At 52.3% G+C, this 23324-nt stretch overlaps 1 protein-coding gene and 1 long non-coding RNA gene across 2 annotated transcripts; one reads left to right on the top strand and one right to left on the bottom strand.

The window, feature by feature from the left end:
* Positions 1-32: 32 nt before the first annotated feature.
* Positions 33-20774, top strand: Plat (plasminogen activator, tissue type). The gene is made up of 14 exons (XM_003464626.5): positions 33-432; positions 9565-9660; positions 10482-10524; positions 12321-12458; positions 12746-12856; positions 13074-13248; positions 13819-13910; positions 15471-15645; positions 16211-16296; positions 17422-17617; positions 17713-17846; positions 18107-18247; positions 18775-18941; positions 19935-20774. Exons 2-14 carry the CDS (start codon positions 9598-9600, stop codon positions 20091-20093), a joined length of 1680 nt encoding a protein of 559 aa, XP_003464674.2. The 5' UTR covers positions 33-432; positions 9565-9597; the 3' UTR covers positions 20094-20774.
* On the bottom strand, positions 160-7532 carry LOC106026441 (uncharacterized). Its single transcript, XR_002789937.2, has 4 exons — positions 7059-7532; positions 6201-6303; positions 4265-4326; positions 160-3811 (listed from the first exon to the last, which is right to left on the bottom strand). It is a non-coding gene; the product is annotated as an uncharacterized LOC106026441 (long non-coding RNA).
* Positions 20775-23324: the final 2550 nt, after the last annotated feature.

Here is a 23324-nt window from a genome sequence, read left to right as displayed (position 1 = left end):
AGACCAGGCCTGGCACCTTCATAGCAGATGGGCACCCAGCCCTTCCACCCTTGATACTCCAACGGGACACAGGGACAGAAGACCCTCCACCTCAGTCTCCCTATGGCCTGCTTTGCACCAGGCTACTTTTAGCCAGGAGGATTAGCGCCCCCTTCCTGAGAGTCCCTCTTAGTCTGAGTGCAGGATTCTAAAGAAGATTCCTCAGGCCCCCATCCGGTCCCTGGTTCCTGTGATCCAATGACATCAGGGCTGTGAATAATCCAGCGGGCGCCAGGCCAAGCCAGATGGCTGCTCCCCCTCCGAGCAAGTCCTGTCCACTAGGCACCCTCCCTCGTTGATCCCGCCCCACCATCACCCAGCCTCCCACCGGGACCTTAAGAGCAGCAGGCACAGAGCAGAGGGAGCCTGAGCAGCTGAGCAGTGGAGTCTGTGGTGAGTCGGGATCTGTGCTTTTTGGGCGCTGTCCCCTCTTCTGTCTCTTTAACAATTTCAGGCAGAGGGAGCCAAAGAAGGGGTGGCTGTGCCACTGAGTCTGGGAGGACTGGTGGGAGTTCTTTCTGTATTCGCTGTGCTGAGGTGATCTGAGGGGTGTGGTGGCCAGGAAAGCCAAGAGGGGGAAGGAGCCTCTGCTCACATGCAGGCTTTGGGAAGTTGCAGCAGTGCCCCGCAGAGCCTCTGCAGACAGCGGGCAGTGCTGGGTGCAGACCGGGCTGGAGCCACAGTGTCCTGGAGGGTGAGGCCTGCTGTGGCCTCTCCAGGGAACCGGGAGCCAGTGAAGCAACCAAGGCTGGGATGCTGGGGATCCCTCCCCTCCGGAACCTGACGATCCAGTGGGAAGGAAGCACCAGGAAAGAGCAGCCTGGCTTTCAGCCGCCTGGCATTCCCACTTGGAGTCTGGGTAGAAAAAACGCCACCGGTTGGTTTGTGCTGGCTTTCTCTCCAGGGGCGTTGATCCAGGCTGCTGTCCTCCTTAAGGCCTTTTCTACTCCAGGGAAAAAATAGCATCGATGTCTTTTATCCCAAGGCACTCAGCAGGAGCCTGGGCAGCCTCTCTGGATGCTTCTGGTATTTTCTCTCGCTTTTTTAACCTCATAAAAAGGGAGAGAAGCAGGAAAATATGCTGAGCTCCTCGGTAACTAATGATGAACTAGGGCATGAAAAAGTGTGGCAGCAGTGATTTGTTTGGTAGCAGATTTGGAATAATATAGTATTTGGAATAATATAGTCTCCTGGGGCTGATGGGTGACAAAGTGTGTGTGTGTGCGTGTGCGTGTATGTGTGTGTCTGTGTAGGATAGCTGCAACTGGAGCCCCCGAAGGTGACTTCCTAGCCTTCCTTGGGTGTGGGCCAGGCTCATGCTGGGTGCAGACCTGGGTCAGTCACAGTGGTCCCCAGGGGTGCTGGGGCGTGCCTCCTGCGAGAGCAGTCAGGCCAGGGTGCTGCTGGGATGCCAGGACCACCCAGACATGAACAGCTTCTTCCCACCCACCAGTGTACTCTGCTGAGGACTTCTGAGATCAGCCTGGGCCTGTGAGTCTTGCCCTGTCCCCAGGCCCCCCTGTGCCCACCAGCTCCCCATTTATTCTGTGCCTCTTACCAGACTCCCAGCACCTGCCCTGCATTGCAGCCTGTGACAGGCAACACAGCCACCAGGCTCCCCAGCGCAGGACTCTGGGTCCCTTTTTGGGGCTCCTGTGCTAGCAGCAGAACTCAGGGCTTGTGCAGGCCCATGCAGCCAGGCACACTGGTGGTGTGGCTCTAAGTGATTCTGCCCACAGCTTCTCTTGGACCAGGGCACATGTGAGTGAGCTCGGTATCTGGTAGAGGCTGGTTCCCAATCCTTGAGCAGAATCCCAATCCTTGTTCAGTCTCAGAGTTTTCTGAAAACTTAGGGAATTTAGTGGCTGCACGTGGGAGCACTGCTCAGCCCAACATGAAGGAGGCAGCAAGTTTATGGAATGATAGTGGACTTAGCTCCACTCTGATTCAAAGCCTCTGGACTCCTCTGAGATGGCAAGTATCCGGAGTAAGGAAGATTTTGAGTTTTTAGTTGAAATGTTTTAGTTGTCTTTTGATTAGTTGGCATCGTGCATCTGAAGTCAAAGAATAAAATTTTCTGGGAGTAATTTTCCGCTCTGTTTTGGTAAAATTTTGAGATGGGCACTGAGGGATGGCAATATTCTGTTCACTCCTACTTTGGGCCATATGTTTTGTAAACACAGGAGAAAAGTCTGCAGGGAGAAGGTAAATCCAGTAACCCAGGACAAATTCCACAACCTAGGTTTTCAGCTATAAATCTCATCCCAGGGAAAACAGCTCATGGAACAATGATCAAACCCTGTAAGAGAGAGGGCGACCTAGATTCATAGAAAATTAGATCTCCAGCCAGGTGTGGTGCAGCCCACCTGTAACCTCAGTGTTGGGAGCCTGTGACAGAGGATTGTCATGAGTTTGAGGCCAGCCTGAGTTATACAGTGAATGCAAGGCCAGCCTGAACTACCTAGGAAGAAACTGTCTCAAAACACCAAAGAAAGAGAATTAGAGCTGGAGACAGACTTAGAATTGATGGCCTGGTTCTCCCCTAACCAGGCTAAGCACTCATTGGAGACGGCTTCCTGCACATGGGAAGGGTAGACTCAGCTCGATGCACTGCAGAGCAGTGCCATGGCCAGAGTGCACGCAAGGTGACCCTTGACTCACAGGCCCAGCTATTAAGTATGTAGATGCTTACACCATGTTCCTGACAGCACAGCTGAGGCTCCATGACTTCCATTTAGGGATGGATGGAGAAGATCTGATCCTACTTGGAGCCTCCAAAATAGTTGCCACCAACCCGAAACCACAGTGCAGACCTCTGTATAAACACCTTTTCTGTTCAGTGTGGTAACTCACAAGCAGAGGTTAGGAAACCCACACTGGGCTCCCCCAAAGCTCCTTCATCCTCAGAACTCTTGGGGATTCCAGACACACCACTCCAGGATGAGAGCCAGGGGTGCATATATCCTCCCCTTTGTCTACCAAGAGGGGCGTGCCCTGAAGAGTGAGGGGTTTGGGTCTCTTACCGTATAGCCCCAGACCCCAAGCCATGCACCATTTCAGGGCGGGAGCCTGGCAGGAACACCATGTCCTTGTCTAGTGAACCCCTCCTTCTGCTCAGAGGGTGGCATCTGTTCACATAATCTGGAAAGCCCGCCTTGAGAGCCCCTTGCTGAGGCTGAGCGAGGCCTCTCTCCCCACCCCAGGTGGGTACACGTGGCACTGGGTGCCCTCTGCCCTGGAGCTGCACAATGGTCAGTCCCTTTCCTTGTCCAGGAGTACGAGTACCTGGAGTATGGAGTCTGTGTCACCAGAGCCAGCTTGGCCTGAGTGTGACTGTGCAGGATGTGTGTGCCATGGAAAGGGGGTTCACCTGGGCGGGGTGAGGCCTCGGTGAGGGTGAGGATCTGGTAGTCACCTGGAGAAGCCCGGGCTTCGGAAGGTGCAGGCCAGTGCCAGCTAGGGAAGCCACACCAGGGGGCCAGTGAGGCCAGCCTGGGAGGAAACAGACTGGGCATCTGTGCTGCCTGGCAGCTGGCAGTGTGTCAGGGACTCAAGGAAGAAGAACGTGTCCTAGTCTGCAGCTGTAGCAAGAGCCAGTCTCTGCCACTTAGCAGCAAAGGGAAAGGAAAGGTCTGTGGGTTTTGTCCTTCTGGGGGCCTCTGGCATCCACAGGGTGGCTCTGGCCTCCAGATGTCACTGTGCCCTGCATCTGTGGTGACATCTGAGCTCCTGGACGTCTCGCCTCCTCCCAGAACCTGTGGTATAAACAAGCCTGGAAAGGCAGCAAGAGAATGGTTAGAATAGGGTGCAAAACATCCCCCCTGCACTCGGCACACAGCCGCCCCTTGAGCTGGGATCAGCCTTAGGTCACCGTGACATGGACGGGTCACTCAGAGACAGGCTCAGGGTCCATGCTGGATGCGGCACCCACACGCAGAGCTGTGCCTGCTGCCAGGCTCCTGGAGGCCACTGTGGAAGGGCACGGGGGCAATAAGCACAGCAGATGCCATGCACCACACAGGAATAGTCCCTCTCTGGACAGCCAGGATGAGGCAGCAAGGTAGAGGGGTTCACCTGTGATGCAGCAAGGGGGTGAAGGCTCAGGAAAGGGGGTCACCCACCCAGACACAGCAACATCTGTGCACACACATTCTGCCAGGCTGCTCTGATACCAACTCTGAGCACATTAAGAATGTCAGAAAAAGCCAGGCATGGTGGCTCATACCTGTAATGCCAGTACTCTGGGAGGCCGAGGCAGGAGGATTGCAAATTCAAGGCCAGCCTGTCCTATAATAAAAATAAAGAGTTTTACTTAATTCAGCTGTGGAGCTCTTGCCAAGTATGTGGCAAGCCTAGGTTCCATCCCCAGTACCTGCCCCTTACAAGATAGTGTCACAGAGATGGTAAGAAATAGAAAGAATGCTGGGTTTTAACTGGAGGAACTCAGAATTCTGGGAGTGTCACTGGTAAAGCTCAGGTCTGGCATCTGTATAAACTTGGAGAGAAAACCTAATTGACAAGGCTGTGGGACTGTGTAATGCGGGGGAAGGTGGCAGTAGGAACAGGTCCCTGTTGGTGAGTGGCGCTGCCCCAGGAAGTGTAACTTCCACAGCAGGCCAGCAAACAGGGTGAATGCCTGTAATGCTACAGCGAAAGCTTTTGGCTTTACTTTCTGAGTCAAGGGCACGGAGACCTGAGGTGGCTTCAGGAGTGGACTGGAAATGCAGTGCTGGCTTCTTTGCTGACCAAGATGTCCATTTAGGTGAACGCTGGCCCCGGTGGAGTTAGTCTGGCCCTGGAGTTAACACTGTAGTGCACTGTTTGAGTTGCCCTTTGCTAGTTGAACCTCTCAGTTTATTGAGAAAGGGCTCCTTTTCTCCTTTCCTTTGCAGAGGGCAAGAGAGACTTATTCCCACGGCCAGTGCTTCCTTTGTACCTGGTAGAAGTGGAATGCCAGGGGATAACGACAAACACCCTGGGTGTGGACGGTTCTGAGGCTGATTTCTCCTTAGATGTAGGTTATAGGTCATGCCTGGGCTCCTGGGCTTTGCATGTGCTTTGCCAAGTCTCCTGCCCTGGTAGGAGTGGCAGGGTGCAGGGTGCAGGGTGCTTTCTTCTCAGCTCCCTGCTCCTCTCCCCACCCTGAGAAAGGGTCCTGCTCAGGAGCAAAGATAAGCAGGTTGGCTAGGGGAGGGTCACCTTGTGAAGAGTTAGGAATGGCTCAGGTGATGGCAGCTGCTGGACAGGACCTGTCCTGTGGCCTGGCTGGAGGGCAGACTGCTCTTACCAGGTGAACTGTGGGGGCCTTCCGGCCTCTTCTGTGACCTCGCTCACTGCCAGGAGCCCAGCTCCCTCTCCTTTCTTTCTTCCTTCTGTCCATCGCCCCTCCCTTCCTCCTTTTCCCTTTTCCCTTCCTCCTTCCTTTCTTTCTCTTTCTATTCTTATTTAAAGGCAGGATCTTGTTAAGTCCCTAAGTAGCCCAGGCTGGGCTTGAACCTGCAACCTCCCTGCTTCTGTCTCCTGAGCGCTGAGATTAAGGTGCACGCCCTCTGGGCTGGCTCTGCTTCACTGTTTCTTTGCTCCTGCTGTTTATTTCCCAGTTCATTGACTGCCATCTGGCCTCTGTCCCTAGGAGTGAAGGATGGGAGTGGCTGTTTCTCAGCCAGTGGATCACTGCTGTAGCCTAGCCTCTCCTTTACCACAGGCAGTCCCAGCAAACCTTGAGCGTGACATGCAAGCTGAAAGCAGTCCCAGTCCACTTTGGTCTTCCCTGGCCATTTCTGTCCTCTTTCAACTTGCTCATGTTGCTGAGCAAAAGTATAAGCTTGTATGCGCCAGAATTATAAAACTGGATTGACTGATGGCTGCATTTTTACAGTTTTTTTACTACAAATCAAGAGGGTCACATGTTCAAGTCCAGCCTGGTCAGCTGCAGATGAAATTAAAAAAGGGCTGCAAATGCAGCTGAGTGCAAAGGCCTGGACTCAGTCCCCCGAACCACAAAGCAGAAGCCGGGGAGAGAGCACAGCATGTGGTGGGTGCTCTTGTAGAACTCATACCCATTTACTGAAGTCCCTACCCAGGTGGCTCGGGCTCCTCGATGTCTTTCCTCTGACAGTGCAGCAGGGATTCCTGCCCCGCGCACTCCACCTCCCTGGTACCTGCATTGCCAGGACACGAGTCTTGTTTCCAGCATGGGCACTTCCTGTTTCACCTCAGGGGCTGAGTTTATCAGTTCCTTTCTTGAGAGCATGAGAGCAGATGCTTAGGAGGAAAGACAGAGAGGAAAAGGGGAGGCAGCTTGCAGCAAGGTGCTGAGGCCCAGTGCTATCTGCCTCCCCATGAGTCACCCACTGCCACCCAGAATTGGTTATTGCCCATTGGTGGTCTGCCCCCCTCCACCCCCACATTGTCACCTTGCAGGAATGACTACCCTGGCTGGCTACAATGAACAATCCTCAGCAGACTTAGGGCTCGGCAAGTGGACATATTCCATAAATTAATAAAACACAAAGCACGTGGGTTGGCAGGTAAAGTCCGCCCTGGATGGCAAGGGGTATGTGCTGGCATCCTGTACAGTACCCAAGAAGGCGCACTTTCTTTGCCCTGGAAACGGAGCGTCTCATAGGAGGGCTGCTTACACCAAAATTACCATCCTTCATTACTCAACTTTCTCCTTACTCTAGAGCAGTCATTTTTTGAAGGTTACCCAGAGAGACCAGTAAACAGTCATTGCCGCTGTGTCTGATAGGACGATACAGGTAGGGAAGTGAGACATGCATGTTAGAGCAGACAAGGCCTACTGAGTATGGATGTGCCATCTGGGTACTGCACAAGGATGCTGGCTCACATATCCTTGCCATCCACGGCATGCTTTATCTGCCAAGCCATGTGCTTTGTGCTTTTTTAATTTATAGAATCCATCAGTTTGCCAAGCCCTAAGGCTGCTGAACTGTACTAACCAGAGATAGAACTGTACTATCCAGAGATAGTGCCTCTTGCAAAGCTATAAAACTCACCTTTGTGTGCTCAGGCGGGACTTGGAGACAGAAAGCCGTCCGTTAATGCCCCTCTTCATACTGTACTCCAGCTCCAGCGCAGCCCTCAGTCTCCTCCCAGGTGGCCTCCTGGCCTCCCTTCCCTTCCGCACTTCCTTCTCTCCCTCATTCCTCTTCCCTTCTTTCTCTCCTTCTATCCTCCTCTTGCTTTCCTATAACTTAATAACACTGGGAAGCTATCGAGTAGGCAGAAGGGAGGGGACTCAGGAGGAGAAAGTCAGTCTGTGCCTGTGAACTGAGTCCCAGAAGGGCTTCCCAGGCTGAGCCCCTTGGGAGGCTGTGACCTCAGCATAGTCTTGGGGGTCAGGCTGACCGGACCCTGGGTCTGAGTCTCCATCCAGAATTCCCTTTGTTCTGCATCCAGGCCCTTCGCTGTGCACCCACGCCTCCAGCAAAGACGAAACAAAAGACACGTTTTCTCCCTGGCTCCTCTCTTGTCTGTGGACAGCGCTGTTTTTCTGAGTCTGGATGACTCATTTCTTTGTCAGGCCGAGTGTCCCCCCAGCTGTGCATGCAGGGAGAACTTCACTGCTGGGCTGGAGGCCAAGGAAATCAGGGGCCATGGGAGATAAGGATAGTCTCCAGCTCAGCCAGAGCGCGTAACAGGACCACCTCAGCCCTCCTGCTTGTTCTCTGGTTGTGACAGGGTTGAGCAGCCTGTCCCTTGCCCCCCACCCATCCCCACATGCTGTGGAAGAGTCTTGGGGATAGCAGGGGTGCAAATATGGCAAGACCTCTCTCTGCAGCTGCCAGGATCTGAGGTCAGGTGCCGTGTGGAGGACCTGAGCTCTCAGAGTGAGAGAGCAAAGTGTCCAGAAAACAAGACTCCCTGGGCCCTGTGGGGTAGTGAGTGGGTAGCCTGAAAGGGCCGGGTGCTTTGACGGGCAAAGGGGAAAGGAGGCGTTTACGGTCCACTGCTGGTTCTTCTACTCACCTATGTAATGACTGGAGCTCACACTTCCTTCTGGGCTCCGGTAGGCGGACCCTTCTAGGCCCACCCAGGACTGGCTGCACACAGAGAGCCCTGGGAAGGGAAGGGGAGCGGGTTTGAGAAGACATGTGTTCAAGGGCTATTGGGAAGGAGTAAAATTCAAAAGGGGAATTTCAGCAGAAGCTTAGGGAAATTTGGGGGAAGGAGAAATTCGAGGAAAGCTGAGAAAAAAGAAAATCTGGGAAATTCCCTGTGACCAGAAGATTCCACTGAACAGGCGTCTGCTTGAGAGGGAGACTGTCTCTTCTCACTGCCCACATCCCTTCCTCAGAAACTGCCAGAAGCTGGAGAGCTGGTGGCACAGCTGCTCCCTGGGTGAGAGAAGGCTGCAGACTGCCTGGTGCTCTCTCCGAGGGAGGCCCTGGTTATGCACCAGCAGCCCACAAGACTCCAAGTGTCTCCAGCCTTGCCTGCCTTTGCCCTGTGGAGAGCTCTTCACAGACAAAGGAAGGCAGCTGGCCCAGGCCTAAGGCTGGGGGCAGGGTGGGAACCCCTTACTACTGCAGGGAAGTGAGTCAGGGGGAAGAAAGGGTGAGAGTGAGAGCACGCTGTGCAGCTAACCTACTCTGAGGTCCAAGGGCGAGGTGGCTGGAAACTGAAACCGGGAAGATCTGAGTCTTTGACCGAAACCAGATGTTGCTTCTATTTTGGCAAATGTAGACTTTGCCGACTCTGTCACAGGCTATAAAACAGGACAGATATCCTCAGGGGTCAGTGGGAAGGATGCTGTCCTGGTGGGCACAACTCTTTGTAAGATGAGGAAGCAGCCCTGTCTGTGAGGGACGCTGAGCTGAGTGAGCAGGGGAAGGGCGGGTGGAGCTGGGCACCAGCTGTGAGGTCCCTAAAGTGTCCTCTGAAAAGTCAAGATGTCTGTGGCTGCATCTAGCCAGTCCCAGGGTAGGAACTCCCTCCCAGGAAACCAAGCCTGTATCCCGGGGCTGCCAAAAGCGTGCAGCCCACAGACATCCAGGGCAAAGCTCGCCCAGCACCCATCAGGTGCCATCAGGAAAGCGGATGAGCAAGACGAGATCTACCCAGACAGCACATACCTCCAGCCACACCGAGGAGGGGACTCCTCAGGCCCCCGTGCTTGGTGGAATAACCAGGCGCAGAGCGCAAACACTGTAGGAGACACTTTTGTCACAAATGTGAGTTGTCAGAGTGATAGAGACTACAGAAAAGGGTGATTCCTGTGGCTACACAGAAAAACTTTGGTGGCTGCAGAAATTTGGCTTGTGAGGACCAAGTTCTGGAGGTGGCTGGTGGTGACAGCTGTGTGATGTGTGTCCTTAACACCACTGCATTGCACACTTACAAGTGGTGAAGGTGGTGCATGTGAACAACGTGTGTTTTATCACAATGGAAATCCACGTGCACCTCCCAGATCTTTGGGCGTGGGGGTCTTGATCCCTGAGCTCCTGAGCTCTGCTGTACTCTCCTCCTGTCCCTCCCACTCATGCTCTTTTTCTCTCCCAGAATTGAAGTGAAGCTGAGGAAACAAGCAGGAGAATGAGGCGAGCGTTCCTCTATGTGCTGCTGCTTTGTGGGGCTGTCTCCACCCTCCCCAGCCAGGTGCGTGTCCCCGAGTCTCTGTGGGGCCCCCCGAAGCTGCCCCAGTGTGACTGGGACCTCATGTCCGCCTAGCCCCCCAGTGCAGTGGTGGAAAAGTGTCTAAAAGGGGGTGTGAAAAGAGGCACAGGGCCTCCATAGCCCGCATGTGCAAACAGCTCCCCTCTGGATGGTTTGGGCTGGGATTCAAGCCCCAGCCTCTGAACCTGGATGCCTATTCTGACTTGAGCAAGAGTTCTTCCTCCCACTTCCCTGCCTCAGCTTTCTTTGCAGTTTTTTTTTTTAAAGAAAATATTTGGATTAACCCAGAAAGCACTTATAACAGATGCCACAAGCATGTTGAGGCATGTGGCCAGCAGTGGCTCTGCTGCTGGCCGGAGTGACAGGCAATGAACACCTGTGTGAGGCCGAGTGACAGGCAGCGAACACCTGTGTGAGGCCGAGTGACAGGCAGCAAACACCTGTGTGAGGCTGAAGGCACCAAGACCAGCTGTGCAGAGGACACAGGGAGCCACTAAGCACGTGCAGCCATTTAAATCTAAATTAACTAAAACGAAACAAGTTGAAAATTCAGTTGGCTGCACCAGCCAAATTCTAGCTCTGCCTTGGCCATGTGGGATTAGCGGCTATTGCAGTGGAAGCGCAGATGGGAAACATTTCCATCTTTCAGCATATTTTTGGAAAGTGCCGGGGAGGAAGGAGAGAGAGGGTAGAGATGAGGCAGGAAACCTGGTGTCTGGACGGGGCCCCAGGGGCATCTGCTTGCAGGTCGGTGCTGTTCTTTTCCTGTGTGTGCTGATCCCCCTCTTTCGCTTTCTTTGCAGAAAACCCGTGTCCGCTTCAGAAGAGGCGCCAGGTCCTACAGAGGTGAGAGGAAGCAGTGGTGAGGGGCTGGAGACAGGTGGCCAGGGCAGGGCATGGGCACCGGGACACCAGCTGCCCTAGACACGCAAGGGTTCATCTCCCGGTGAAGATGAGCTTCAGAGGGGTCTGCACAGATGCCACTCAGCTGCAGACAGGTGGCCAAGAAGAGGAGCCAGCTGCAGGGCAAGAGCCTAACGCTTGTGGCCCTGAGGCCTTGACACACTGATGAGGAAACAAGGCCCTGAGAGACTGTACGACCTGCTGGAGGCCGGGCAGCTGCAAGCTCAGAGCCTCAGTGGCTGCTGCCAGGCCCCCCAGGCCTTTAGGCCACCAGGTCTACTCAGCCATCACTGCAGCTGTCTCCCTTTCTGTCTTTTCCCTTTGGTAAAATGGGGATAACTTGGCCGGGGATTTAGCTCAGTGGCATGAGTGCCTGCCTGGCAAGTGCTAGGTCATGAGTTCGATCCCTGTACCAAAAAAAGAAAAAGAAAAAGAACTAAAATGGGGATAACTTGCCTCGGCTATGTCACAGACCCACTTCTTGAGGTCCACAGCCAGAGCTGACTTCCGTCCAGTGTCCAAGGACAAATATGCTAACATCCCTGTTTTGAGAGGAAGGAAGTGCTCCTGGCCGACTTCAAGTCCCAAGCTAGCAACTGGGAGCCCTCAGCCTCCTCCGCCAGTTGGGTCTGGAAGACATCAATCCCACCGCCACTTCCTGTAGTGCTGGGGACTGAACCCAGGGCCTTCAAATCAGACCTCATCCTCAGGCCCTCTTTTAATTTTGAGACAGGGCCTTGGTGCCTCACTAGATTGCCTACACTGATCTTGAATTTGGCGATCTCCCTGCCTCAGCCTTCTACCCTGCTGTGGTTACAGGTCTATGTCTTCAGGCCTGGCCTGGACCCTTTTAAAGGGGAATTTCCTCTATGGAGTCATGCTGGTTTTGCTGATGGGGAGCAGCCTCCTGCAGGGGCGTCCTGGCCTTTGACACTCCAAGAGCAAGGCATTGTCTCCAGGGAGCCTCTGTCACTGCCTGCAGGAGTTACAATGTGTGTGGATGTGTTTTAATTGGCATTTTAGTTTGAATATAGAGAAAGATAAAATATTAGCTGAAGTACTTCAACTATTTTCATTGTATCAAAAGTACCACAGGAAGCAGCACATTTTTTAGACTAAAATATTAATTTTCTCTGTTTGGGATCAAAGATTACATTTCTATGTAATAATCCTCATGTGGGTTAACCACTCTGACAGGTTACACATAGGTAGTTATATTTTCATGGATTAAAATGAAACGTTGCATATCTCTTAATACATAGTTCAAATGATAAATATATGCTTTTAAAGTAAGGGCTCACCAGAGGGAGAACATAAAAGCGGTCCTCGGTGATAAAATATTGGCTATTTATTCCCTGCCAGCCGTATTCCTTGGGGACACACATTAGCCTGCAGCCATCCTCATGTCCCTGGGGATCAGCTCCATGGCCCCTCGGAACTCAAGGCCCCTCAGACCCTCGAGGCCCCTTATAGGAAATGACACGGTTCACATCCCACAGAGCCCGAGCAGTCCTCCCGCACTCTTCAGAACACCACTAGACCCCAGTACAACAGAATCCTCTGCACCACACACAGAGACCATTGCCCCATACCTGTGGGGGTGTCATGTGGCTGCGGCCACCCTGGGCCCTGTAGAACTGCAGACATGGTGGGCAGCCTGTGTGTGGCAAGCAAGTGAAGGGTTTCCCACATCAGGCCCAGGGGGGTAAAGTCTAAGGCCGTGGATGTCTGTGTTTCAGTGACCTGCAGGGATGAGAAGACTCAGACGACTTACCAGCTGCATGAGTCATGGCTGCGCCCCCTGCTCAGAGCCAACCGAGTGGAGTTCTGCTGGTGTAATGGCGGCAGACCACAGTGCCACTCGGTGCCTGTCAAAGGTATGTGCCCACGCCAGCCTGGCTCTTGGCTCTCACGCACATAGGGGGCCTCTCCAGGAGACCCCAGCCAGGCCTGCCTTGGGTGAGAGGAGAGGCGCATCACGCCCGGTAGTGTCCTCCTAGATGACTCAGGAGGATAACAGTGGTGCATGTGTTGTGAGCAGCTTGGGATCTGTCAGTTCATTTTGGGAACTGAACAGAACAGGCCAGCATGTGGAGTGCACCTGTAAAGCTGTCCTTACATGGCTCAGAAGGTAACCAGGGCTTTCCTTGTCTTCGCCCTGCAGGCTGCAGCGAGCCCAGGTGTTTCAACGGGGGGACTTGCTGGCAGCCCCTGTATTTCTCAGACTTTGTCTGCCAGTGCCCCAAAGGATTTATGGGGAAACGCTGTGAAATAGGTGAGTGCAGAGGTGGGGTGTGAGAGGCTGCATCCCTACACCACCATCAGCTTGGATGGGAAAGGGGCGCGTGGTGAGGGGCAGGCTGGGGACCAGGAGGGCTGCTGGGGCCAGGGGTATGGGCAGCACGGGTGCTGCCTGAGACTGCAGAGGCCCCCTGAGAGCTCTAGGAGCAGCTGGAGCCTCACGCACAGGGTTGTGTCTTTTCCTCCATCAGATACCAGGGTTACCTGCTACAAGGACCAGGGCATCTCCTACCGGGGCACATGGAGCACAGCGGAGAGCGGGGCCGAGTGTGTCAACTGGAACAGCAGCGTGCTGGTCCTGAAGCCCTACAGCGCACGGAGGCCGGGTGCCATCAGGCTGGGCCTTGGGAACCACAACTACTGCAGGTGAGGGCTGCCCTCGGTTCTCTGGCAGGGAAGAGCCTTACAGCACATCAGTCAGGCTCTCCAGAGAAAACAAACAGCACGGCAGATAGAGACATGGCAGCCTACAGGTTGGTTCCCACTGCTGTGCCTGAGGCCTGTGTGGAAGCCAGCAGGCCAGGGTCTCAAGACAGGCATGGAGCGGTCGCTGCGGGCCCCATCTCCCAGTGTTTGCTTCAAAGGCCTGGCCAGCCAAGCCTGAGGACTGACTTTCGCAGGCCTGCCCACCTTATCAGGGATAATCTCCGGCAGCTCAACTCACTGCAGATGCTGACCACAGCCACCCAGCAGTGCATGCATTAATGTTTGGTATTTCCCTGCCACTATGTCCTGACACACAGGACGGATGCTTGTCCACCCTTTATCAATTTGCACTCATGTTCATTTCCTTGAGCTACATTTAAACTCCACACAAAGACAACTAATTCAGGCTCAGCCCAAAACATACCATTTCCCTCAAGGAGTGTGCAGAGCCTGGGGTCTGAGGGGGAGTCTTACTCTTAACTTTCCTGACCTCCTTGGCTGATTTTGCAGAAACCCAGACAAGGACTCGAAGCCCTGGTGTTATGTTTTTAAGGCAGGAAAATACATCCCAGAGTTCTGCAGCACACCAGCCTGCTCCAGGGGTAAGTGATAGCCACCCTAGCCCCCACGTAGTACTCGGGAGAAGCTTTGGAGGACAGGCTGACAGTCCTCCTAAAACTGAGGAGGGGAAGGAGTAGGGTGAGCATTGCTCGTTATGGGTGCAGAGGGAGAATTGTCAGCAGATGTGGGTCCTCACCCAGCTCGGCTTCTGGTTGTTAGACCTTGAGCTCATCTCCTCAGCCCTCTGACCTTCGGCGTCCTCACTCCAGAGAGAATGGGGCTGAATCCATCATTTTCAGTCCTTTTTGAGAATGAATGGACAATTTTTGTTAAAAATGCCTGGAAAGTACCGCTCTTTCTCTCTCTCTCTCTCTCTCTCTCTCTCTCTCTCTCTCTCTCTTCTTTCTCTCTCTCTCCTCTCTCTCTCGTTCTTTTAATGTGAAAGCATTTCCCAAGATGAAAAAATACCAAGTTTAAAAAGGTACTATGAACTCAGTGGGGTGTTCCCTAATGATTGTCATTTATCACAACAGCATGAAAGATCTTTAAGTGCTACACACAAAAAATAAGGTGCATTCAGTCTGTGGGTCCACAGGTCATGGGTACACCTGTGACTGAATATGAAGACTCTTGACAATTCTAAAGCACCCTCTCCACCCCAAGGATTTGGTCATACCTGGAGTTAAAGCTGGAGATCCTGTCACAGATCCTTTCTAATCATAGCATTTGTGTGGAGAGGTGTACCTTTTCAGTTTTGAGTGGGTGGAAAGAGCTAAGGATAGGGAAAGTAGCTGAAAGTAGGGGGCGCTCTAGGGCTCATGCTGTCTGCAAGCCTGGGAATCCTTCAAGCACTAACAGAACTAACCCGAGGAAGCAGGACCTGCCAGCATGGCAATTACTGAAGGCCATGCAACCATCAGGCACAAACAAGAAACTCCTACTGACCTTCAGAACAGCTCCAAGAGCCAGCTCCACAGCGGTGACCCAAGCAGCCAGCCCCTTAGGACCAAGCGCGCTTTTCCTGGAAGCCAAGTCAGCTGATGGGAGCTGGTACCTGAGATGGATGAAGTCTGTGTCAGCTTTACGTCACTATAATACTTTTCTGAATCAACTTTTAAAACAGGTGTCTTGTGGCTCACACTTTTAGAAGTTTAGTCTGGGATAGTGAGTCCTATTGCTTTGTTCTCAAGGTAGCATTTCATGGCAGGACCAAGGGATAAGGCAAAACTGCTCACTTCATGGCCAGGAAATGAAAGAAAGGAAGACACAAAGGTATCCAGCTGCCTTCAAGGACATGCCCCCAGTGACCTACAGACCTCCCAATAGGCCCCACCTCTTAAAGGGGCCACAAAGTCCAACAGCACAGAACTAGGGAACATGGGCCTTTGAGAGACACTTAAGATCAAACTGTAGCAAAATTCACTTGTCATTTCCGGATAAAAGTGCTTGAAGAGAAGAAAGGGGAAACTGGAGAGGCTATACCCTTCTCCACCTAGGAGTGGCCACCTTACACTCCCAGGCCGGATCACCACCTCGAACCTGACTTGCCTGCTTTGTCATTTAACTGATCATGTTTCAGCTTGAGATTTCTTTTGTTCCAGGAAAGCAAGAAGACTGCTACTTTGGGAATGGCTCAGCATACCGTGGCACCCAAAGCCTCACCACATCCGGAGCCTCCTGCCTCCCGTGGGACTCCATGATCCTGAGGGGAAGGGGTTACACGGCGTGGAGGTTCAACTCCCAGGCTCTGGGCTTGGGGAAACATAATTTTTGCCGGTGCGTAGCACAGCGTCCGAGGGGTTCAGTCCTTGGCAGGGAGTTTTGGGGTGTGAGGTGGGAGTGCATTTAATGTTGAAAGTAATGGCAAGGTCTGCTGGGACTCAGACAGAAACTGTGGACGTTATCTAGGCCAACAATGGCAAACCTCTTAGAACCTTCAGTGATGACCTGCCGGCTGTGGCAGCCAACCAATTCATTTTCTAGAATAAAGTTTAGTTTTAAAAAGATCCTGTGCTCCTGCGCTGACCCCAGGTCACAGGTCCCGCCCAAGATCAGCCCCCTCTGTGCCCCAAGACACTCTTACTGTGGTGCGCTGCAAAGGTTTTGTCACAGAATAGCTCCGAGTTCCTCCCAGCACCCCTGTGAGATGAGAGCATGTTGGGATAGAAAAGCGACATCAAAGGGATGGTTATTCTCCTGCCTGGGGCCTGCTGGAGGTCCCCTTGAGGTCCTCCACACAGCTCAGATGTGTGCCATTGCTTTACGGAGGCTCATCTCACCATCCTGTGGCCTGACGTGAGTGAAAATGTGCCTGGAGACCTTAAAGTCCCTTCTTACCTAGGAACCCGGATGGGGATGCCAAGCCCTGGTGCCACGTGCTAAAAGACCGCAAGCTGACCTGGGAATACTGTGATCTGCCCCAGTGCTGTGAGTGCCCTCTGGCACCTGCCTTTGCCTAGTCACATTTTGCCACTCTTCCTTGAGCTGCTTCTGACTCTACACTGTTGTGCTCAGATGGTAGTGCCAGGCTTCCTCGTGGTGGGGAGAGGCTTCCTAGACTCCTGCAGTGGTGGGTGGAGAGGCTCTGGGCCTGGATTCAGGGGTGATGGGGGCAGCCGAAAGGAGATAAGTGCACTGATTTTCCTCAGAACTTCTTGTGTAGATGTCTTTCTGCACTGGTGGGGGAGGGGAGGGAGGTGATCTTAGAGAAGATGGTGACTTTGCCACATCTGCCTGATCCTCCAGTGAAATTAGGAAATGCACTCTGGGAAGTCACACATGGCCTGCACAGGCTCCCGGGGCTCTTTGAGGCAGAGCTGGGCCTGTCCTGTGGCTAAGGGCTACATACCCACTGTGAGCTCTTCCACAATTCCTGCAAAGTCCATTTATCACCGAGGAGGAGGAGCTGAGTTACAGTAAGGGATGGGAAAGAGAAATTTTCAGTTGGCAAACTCTCAAAAACAAACTTCAGTTTGGAAATTGCCCAAGAATACATAACTCAGTTCCTGTGAACACAAAGATGAGCTGGGATCTTCTGAAGGAATGCAGGGTCTGACATGAACTCGGTTAACTCCCCACCAAGGTCACCAGTGAGGCCTTGGGAGTTGTGCCAGTGGTGCCCCGAGAGGGGAAGCCAGGCTGCTAAGAAAGCACCCCCTCTCCTTTGCAGAGCTGAACTTCACCTAGCTTCAGGGATGGGGAAGATTGGGTAGATAGAAATATGCAGTGTTCCTCAGGAAAAATTCATAGCACTTTATATTATTTTTGGCAAGGAGATGACTGCAGGAAAAAAACAGAATGCAGCACAACAGATTCCCAGGTTGGGAGTTAAGGGACCTGGGTTCCATCCAGATGCCTCTGTGATCTTGGACAAGAGTTGCTCTGCCTCTGTGACAGTCAGGTTGGGTGGAACACAGGTTGCACACGCGTGGCCACAGCACAAGTGAATGTCGTGTTTCTACTGCGGGGACATGGGTCTGTTGCTCCTGACCCACTGTGGGAGACATTTGGCCCAATGAGCCAGGTCTGAGCCCCACCTCTGTCCTCTCCCAGCCACCTGTGGCCTGCGCCAGTACCAGCAGCCGCAGTTCCGCATCAGTGGAGGGCTCTACGCTGACATCGCCTCACACCCCTGGCAGGCTGCAATCCTTATATGGGACCGGAGGTCACAGGAAGAAAGGTTCCTGTGTGGGGGTGTGCTCATCAGCTCCTGCTGGGTCCTGTCTGCTGCCCACTGCTTCCTGGAGAGGTAGGGACAGGAGCGTCTGAATGCTCTCCAAGGCCTTGGGACTAGGCGCTGTGGAGCGCAGCCGAAACCATGTTCTAAGGCCATTTCTCCCTCAGGTCTTCTCACGAACTTCAGGTGGTCTTGGGCAGGACATACAGGGAGATCCCTGGAGAAGAGGAGCAGAAATTTGAAGTTGAAAAATATATCCTTCACAAGGACTTTGATGAGGACACCTATGACAATGACATTGGTAAGACTGCCTGATTCCCAGCCCCTTTGCACAACAGAGCACACACAGTACCCACATGTGCTCACTTGCATATCCCTCCTCCTCCCCCTCCTTATTCTGTGCCCCAGTCCCATGACTGGAGGGGAGGAGAAGGAGAGGGGAGGAAAGGGGAAAGACAGGGGAGGGAAGGGAAGAACCACCAGAGGGGAAGGGAGAGAAGCAGCCAAGGGAGGGGAGGAAAGGGCTCCTCTCCATGCTCAGCTCCCCACGCTCTCCCCCAGCGTTGCTGCACCTGAAGTCAGCCTCACAGCACTGTGCCCAGGAAAGCAGCGTGGTCCGCACTGTCTGCCTCCCAGATGCCGCCCTGCAGCTGCCCGACTGGACGGAGTGTGAGCTGTCCGGCTACGGCAAGCATGAGGCGTGTGAGTAGGGTGTCTCACCTGTCTGCGGGGCCGTGGTGGCTGAGCTAGTGGGAGGAAGGGCAGTTGCAGGAGCTGTCACCGTGCTGGGTGAATGTGAGTGAGGCCCTTGGCTGCCTGCGTGTGAGAAGAAGGTGCTGGTGAAGGCCAGAAAGGTACAGGTGTTGTAAAGAGCTTGAACTCCAAGCTAAGGTGGACCCCGAACTAACGCCTCACTAGATGACAGGATTAAATGGGAACATGTGTCGGCCACCTAGGGAACGTTCCCCATGTCTGTACAGGTGGGGCTGTGACCTCTGACTGAGGGTGACAGTGGCACTCACGAGTGCAGCAATGGAGGCTGCTGAGCACAGTGCAGAGGGCGCTCCTCACAGCAGAGAGTCCTCTGGTCACTGTGTCTCTGCATTGCTATAGCGAAACTGCATTGAACCCAGTAACAATTGATAAATGTCAGCTGTTCCTGGCACATTTTCCGTTCTCTTTCCAAGTAACTTCCCCTATAACTGTAAGGTGCTTCCCCTCTCTTTCAGCTTCTCCTTTCTACTCTGAGCGACTGAAGGAGGCTCATGTCAGACTGTACCCACCCAGCCGCTGCACGTCACAACACCTGTTTAACAAAACCATCACGAACAACATGCTGTGTGCTGGGGACACTCGCAGTGGGGGGAACCAAGCAAACCTACACGACGCTTGCCAGGTGAGCGTGAGCACTGCTCCATACTCTGAACCTCCCAGGATAAAACGTTCCTCACCAGCGGGCTCTTAACTCAGGAGCCAGGGTAGAGTGATCTCACTCTATTGAGGTCCTGGAAATTCTAGATGACAGCCTCAGAGAATAAAGCAGTTGGAGAAAGATCAAAGGTACCCACATTTCAGAAAGCTAACTGTAGGAAATTTTTCCCCAGTGTCTGCACAGGAAACTCCACCTGGTACAGGACTTCCTGTGAGCCAGGCAGGGGAAGTGACAGGTGAAGCCACATAACTTAAAATGCTTAGCTCTGCGAGCACTAGATAACTGGGGTCTGCTCCGTGGCAGGACAATGGAGAAGGGCAGCTTGTTGCAAAGCAGGACATAGGTGGTTCTGAGAAATGAGTTTCAAAAGCTCACATTCAGCCTTTATACCACAGAAAGCAAACTACTTAAGTTCTCTGTGCTGGGACCGTTACCAGAGCTCATACTTGTTTGATGGTTAACAAGATACTGGGGCACAGGGTCAGACGTCCCTACTGGGGTCCTCAACATGGCCGGGGAGTTCACACTGCTTAGGTGCTCTGGTGCCCAAGGTGTGTCAGGCCCTTCTTTAGGGCTGGGGGGTGAAGTCACAGAGAGAAGGCTGTGCAGGCTGGCGCCTCCTGCTTTGTGGGCTCTGCTGGTATACGGCAACGGCAGTGATTTCCTCTCTGTTTCTTCATGGCGCTTATTGTTTTCCTTTTAAAATATGCTTATATGTGAGTTGTTTTTTCTAAACTAAAATCTCAGTGTTCAGGTTCAGTTGCAATGCTGGCACTCTGTGATAAGTAAGTGGGTTTGGGTCACAGTTTGCCATCAGGGCCCTAGAGGATCAAGACAGCAGGGCAAAGACATTTGCTCTCTGAACTAAGTATTCTGAGGAATACAACTCACGAGTGCACACATGAGCCCAGTGTTCTCTGTTCTGCTGTGTGTGACGTTCCGTTGTGTCTCTCACAGGGCGACTCCGGCGGCCCCTTGGTGTGCCTGAAGGATGGGCGCATGATGCTGGTTGGCATCATCAGCTGGGGCATTGGCTGTGGGCAGAAGGATGTGCCAGGCGTGTACACCAAGGTCACCAATTACCTCTCATGGATTCAAGAAAATATGGGACTGTGACTGAGGACACCCAGCTCCTGGACTCAAAGGAGACACCACCTTCTTCCTCATCCAAAGACACTTCTAACACCAAGTGCTTCTTTACAGCAGTTTCTCAACCACCCACCACCCTGTGGCAGGGAGGAGAATCAATAGAACAGAACCAAGACTAACTTCTTTTAGAAGATTTTAGGGACCGAGGTCTGACTTGAGAATGTCTTCTGTCCGGTGAAAAGACAGGTCGGTAATGCTGGCCTCTCCTGAGATCCAGCAGGCAGGAAAGCCTGGTCTCACCGTGGGTCAGGAGCACTGGAGCTGAGACCTCAGGATAAAGCAGACCCAAAAGTCAGAAATGACCAAGTCCTCCAGCTAGGACCACCTGGCGAGAACATGTATCCACAGTTACAGGAGAGCCGTGGAGGCCTCCAACGGGGGATGGCCTGGCTGGCCAGATCACCCCCTCCAAAACCACTCTTGGACTCCTCCCCACTCACTGCACACTCTGGAGGCATTCTTTACGCATACAGGAGATGACAGTCTTTACAAAGACTTTCTAGAATGGGAGAATTGTATCGTCTTAATAATCTATGAGCTAGGCTCTAGCATATTTATATCGATCCATTTTATTTTCTGTTGTCACAACTTTGTACTATATTATACTTAAATAATAAATTCAGATATATTTTTCACATTGTTCTCAAATCAGTGGAACTTTTTTGTTAAACAGTTTCCACCGCTGACTTTCTCTTGGTGTTCACGTTCACATTTTTTTGAACATTTAAGTATTTCCTTCCACACATGTGGAATGCCTGCTGCCCACAAGGAAACATGCCAGGACTATGGACAGTCAGGGCAGGGGAGAAAGGAAGCCTGGTGTGGAGACAGCACAAGGCATTGGCAAAAAAAAAACAAAACAAGGTGGGATGGACATGGGCCACCGGGACTCCCATGCAGTGGGGTAAGGGAGTCTAAGAGAAACACAGACTTATGGGGGCTCTCACCAACTGAGTCAGACGTGGACGGGTGCATGGGGCAGGAAAGGCAGTCCCAACACAAGTTCCCTAGATACTACACATACTGAACGCCAGAGGCCAAAGAGACAGAGGAGTGAGCAGCAGCTTGGAGAGAACTTCATGGAGGACTGTTGTTTGGAATTTAGATTACAGGGCCTCTGAGCGCCAAAGTGAGTTTAGACCCAATTCTGCAGCACCAGGAGACATAAACTGGGCATGCCTCAGGCAGATTAGTCACCATGGCTAGAGTGAGCAGGTGGGTCACACAACTCTGGGCGCTTACTCTGCAGCATAAAGGAAAAGCACACCTAACACAGCAACTTCACAGTTCTTACTTCAGACTAGAAGCAAGTGCCTGGGCCTTTCCGCTGTGTTCCTCTGCCCTTCTGCTCATCAGAAGAATGAGCTCTTAAGGACAGCTGTCTTGCTGCCTCCTGCTTCCTACACTGCACTCCTGTGTCCTGGCTGCTGCCTGCATTTCTATCAGTGAAACGCTGGCTTCCTGAACATATCGGATAGTGCAGTGCTTGCCCCTGTGCACTTGCCTATAGTTTTTTTTTTGTTTGTTTGTTTGTTTTTTTTTTTTTTTACACCAGTACCAGGGATCAAACTCACAACCACATGCTTGCAAGGCAGGTGCTTATGGGACTGAGCTAAATCCCCAGCCCCTTTGCCTATAGTTTTAAAGAGAAGAATGTTCTTTATCTTGTGAGAGGCTGTCAGAACTGCCCAGCTAGAGGTTCTGGGGAGAAAAGCAGCTTAAGTCACAAAAGAAATTCTCTAATGCCTGGGGGCAGGAGTGGGAGGCAGGGGCAGCCCTGCAAGGCTGAGGTCCTCAGGCCCCTTAAGCCAGTGCAGGTCCCAGACTTACACCACACAGTTCCTGACATTTCACACCACTTGCCCATAAGCCCTAAAATTTTATTTTACATAGATGTTCATCTCAACTGTTTCTAAAAACACTGCCTGAGGAGAGTGGTAATCAAGAATCCCTGACTTCACCTCTGGCCAAAACACAGCCCCCACCCCAGGCCACAGGGAGCTTTGCTTTGGACAGTGGCTTCTTGGTGATAGCCTTGGTGAAAGCCCTATCACAAAGCAGTCCTGAGGCCTGTTTGGGCAGGAATTCAAAGTCAAAAGGCCCCGGCATTCCTTGGAGCAGAGCCCTGGAAACTGCTGAGTAGAGTAAGACAACTGCTCACAAGAGGCCACCAACTGACCAACAGCCCAGAACACGTCCTTTCAATTACACTAAAACATAAAAGAGTAACACAGCACCCAGCATGCGCTAGAAGATTCACACAAAACTCTTGGGACATGTTGGTGAGGGGAATGGGTATAAGAGGAAATTAAATACTATTTCCCCATTATCCCTGGTTGATTAATAAAACAAATGGACACCAACAATACCAGAGAACGAGAAAGATTCCTAATTTTTGTGCAGTTGGATTTCAGGGGCAAAGACCCAGAAGAGCAGACAGCTGAAGCTTCTATAGCTCCACTCACTCCTCTTTCTCAAAACATGTTATAAGCTTCTGGTTATAGCACCCTGAACTTCAAAAGCGAAAGGGCCACCCAATTCCTAGTACTTAGGATCTTGGAGGAGGTGTGAGTTTCAAATGAAATACACTTGAAAAAATTCTAACAATTACAAACACTAGTACTGATGGCGAGTCACCACCTACTGGCATCAGAGAAAAGTACAAGTATGCAAGAAAATTCCAGTCCCAAAACAACACTACCAGAACACTAGCCCTGCACTGTGGGGACAGTCCTGAGACCCCTGTGCACTCCTGAAACCCCAGCTAGGAACCAACCCACATACACTGTTTTTTCCTACATTATACATACCTATATGCACATTTCTCAACTAGGCTCATTAAGAGATTAGTAACAGGACAATTATAATAACGTACTGTTGATGCAGAAGAAACAAAGCCATAGGCAAAAGCAAAGTCTTCTCGCATAGCACAAAAATAACAGCAAGACTCAACAAATTAGTTGAGTGGCGCCTGCCTTGCAAGCATGTGGTTGTGAGTTTGATCCCTGGTACTGGTGTAAAAAAAAAAAAAAAAAAAAACTATAGGCAAGTGCACAGGGGCAAGCACTGCACTATCCGATATGTTCGGAAGCCAGCGTTTCACTGATAGAAATGCAGGCAGCAGCCAGGACACAGGAGGAGTGCAGCGTAGGAAGCAGGAATGTGAACAAGTATCACATTCCCTGCTTTGCAAGGGAA

Source organism: Cavia porcellus, unplaced genomic scaffold, assembly GCF_034190915.1.
Source record: "Cavia porcellus strain 051 isolate PalLab524CR breed Dunkin Hartley unplaced genomic scaffold, mCavPor4.1 scaffold_29, whole genome shotgun sequence".
In the NCBI taxonomy this organism is placed as follows: Eukaryota; Metazoa; Chordata; class Mammalia; order Rodentia; family Caviidae; genus Cavia; species Cavia porcellus.
The sequence above is the reverse complement of the archived record's forward strand: the minus strand, read 5'-3'. Positions and strand labels throughout refer to the sequence as shown.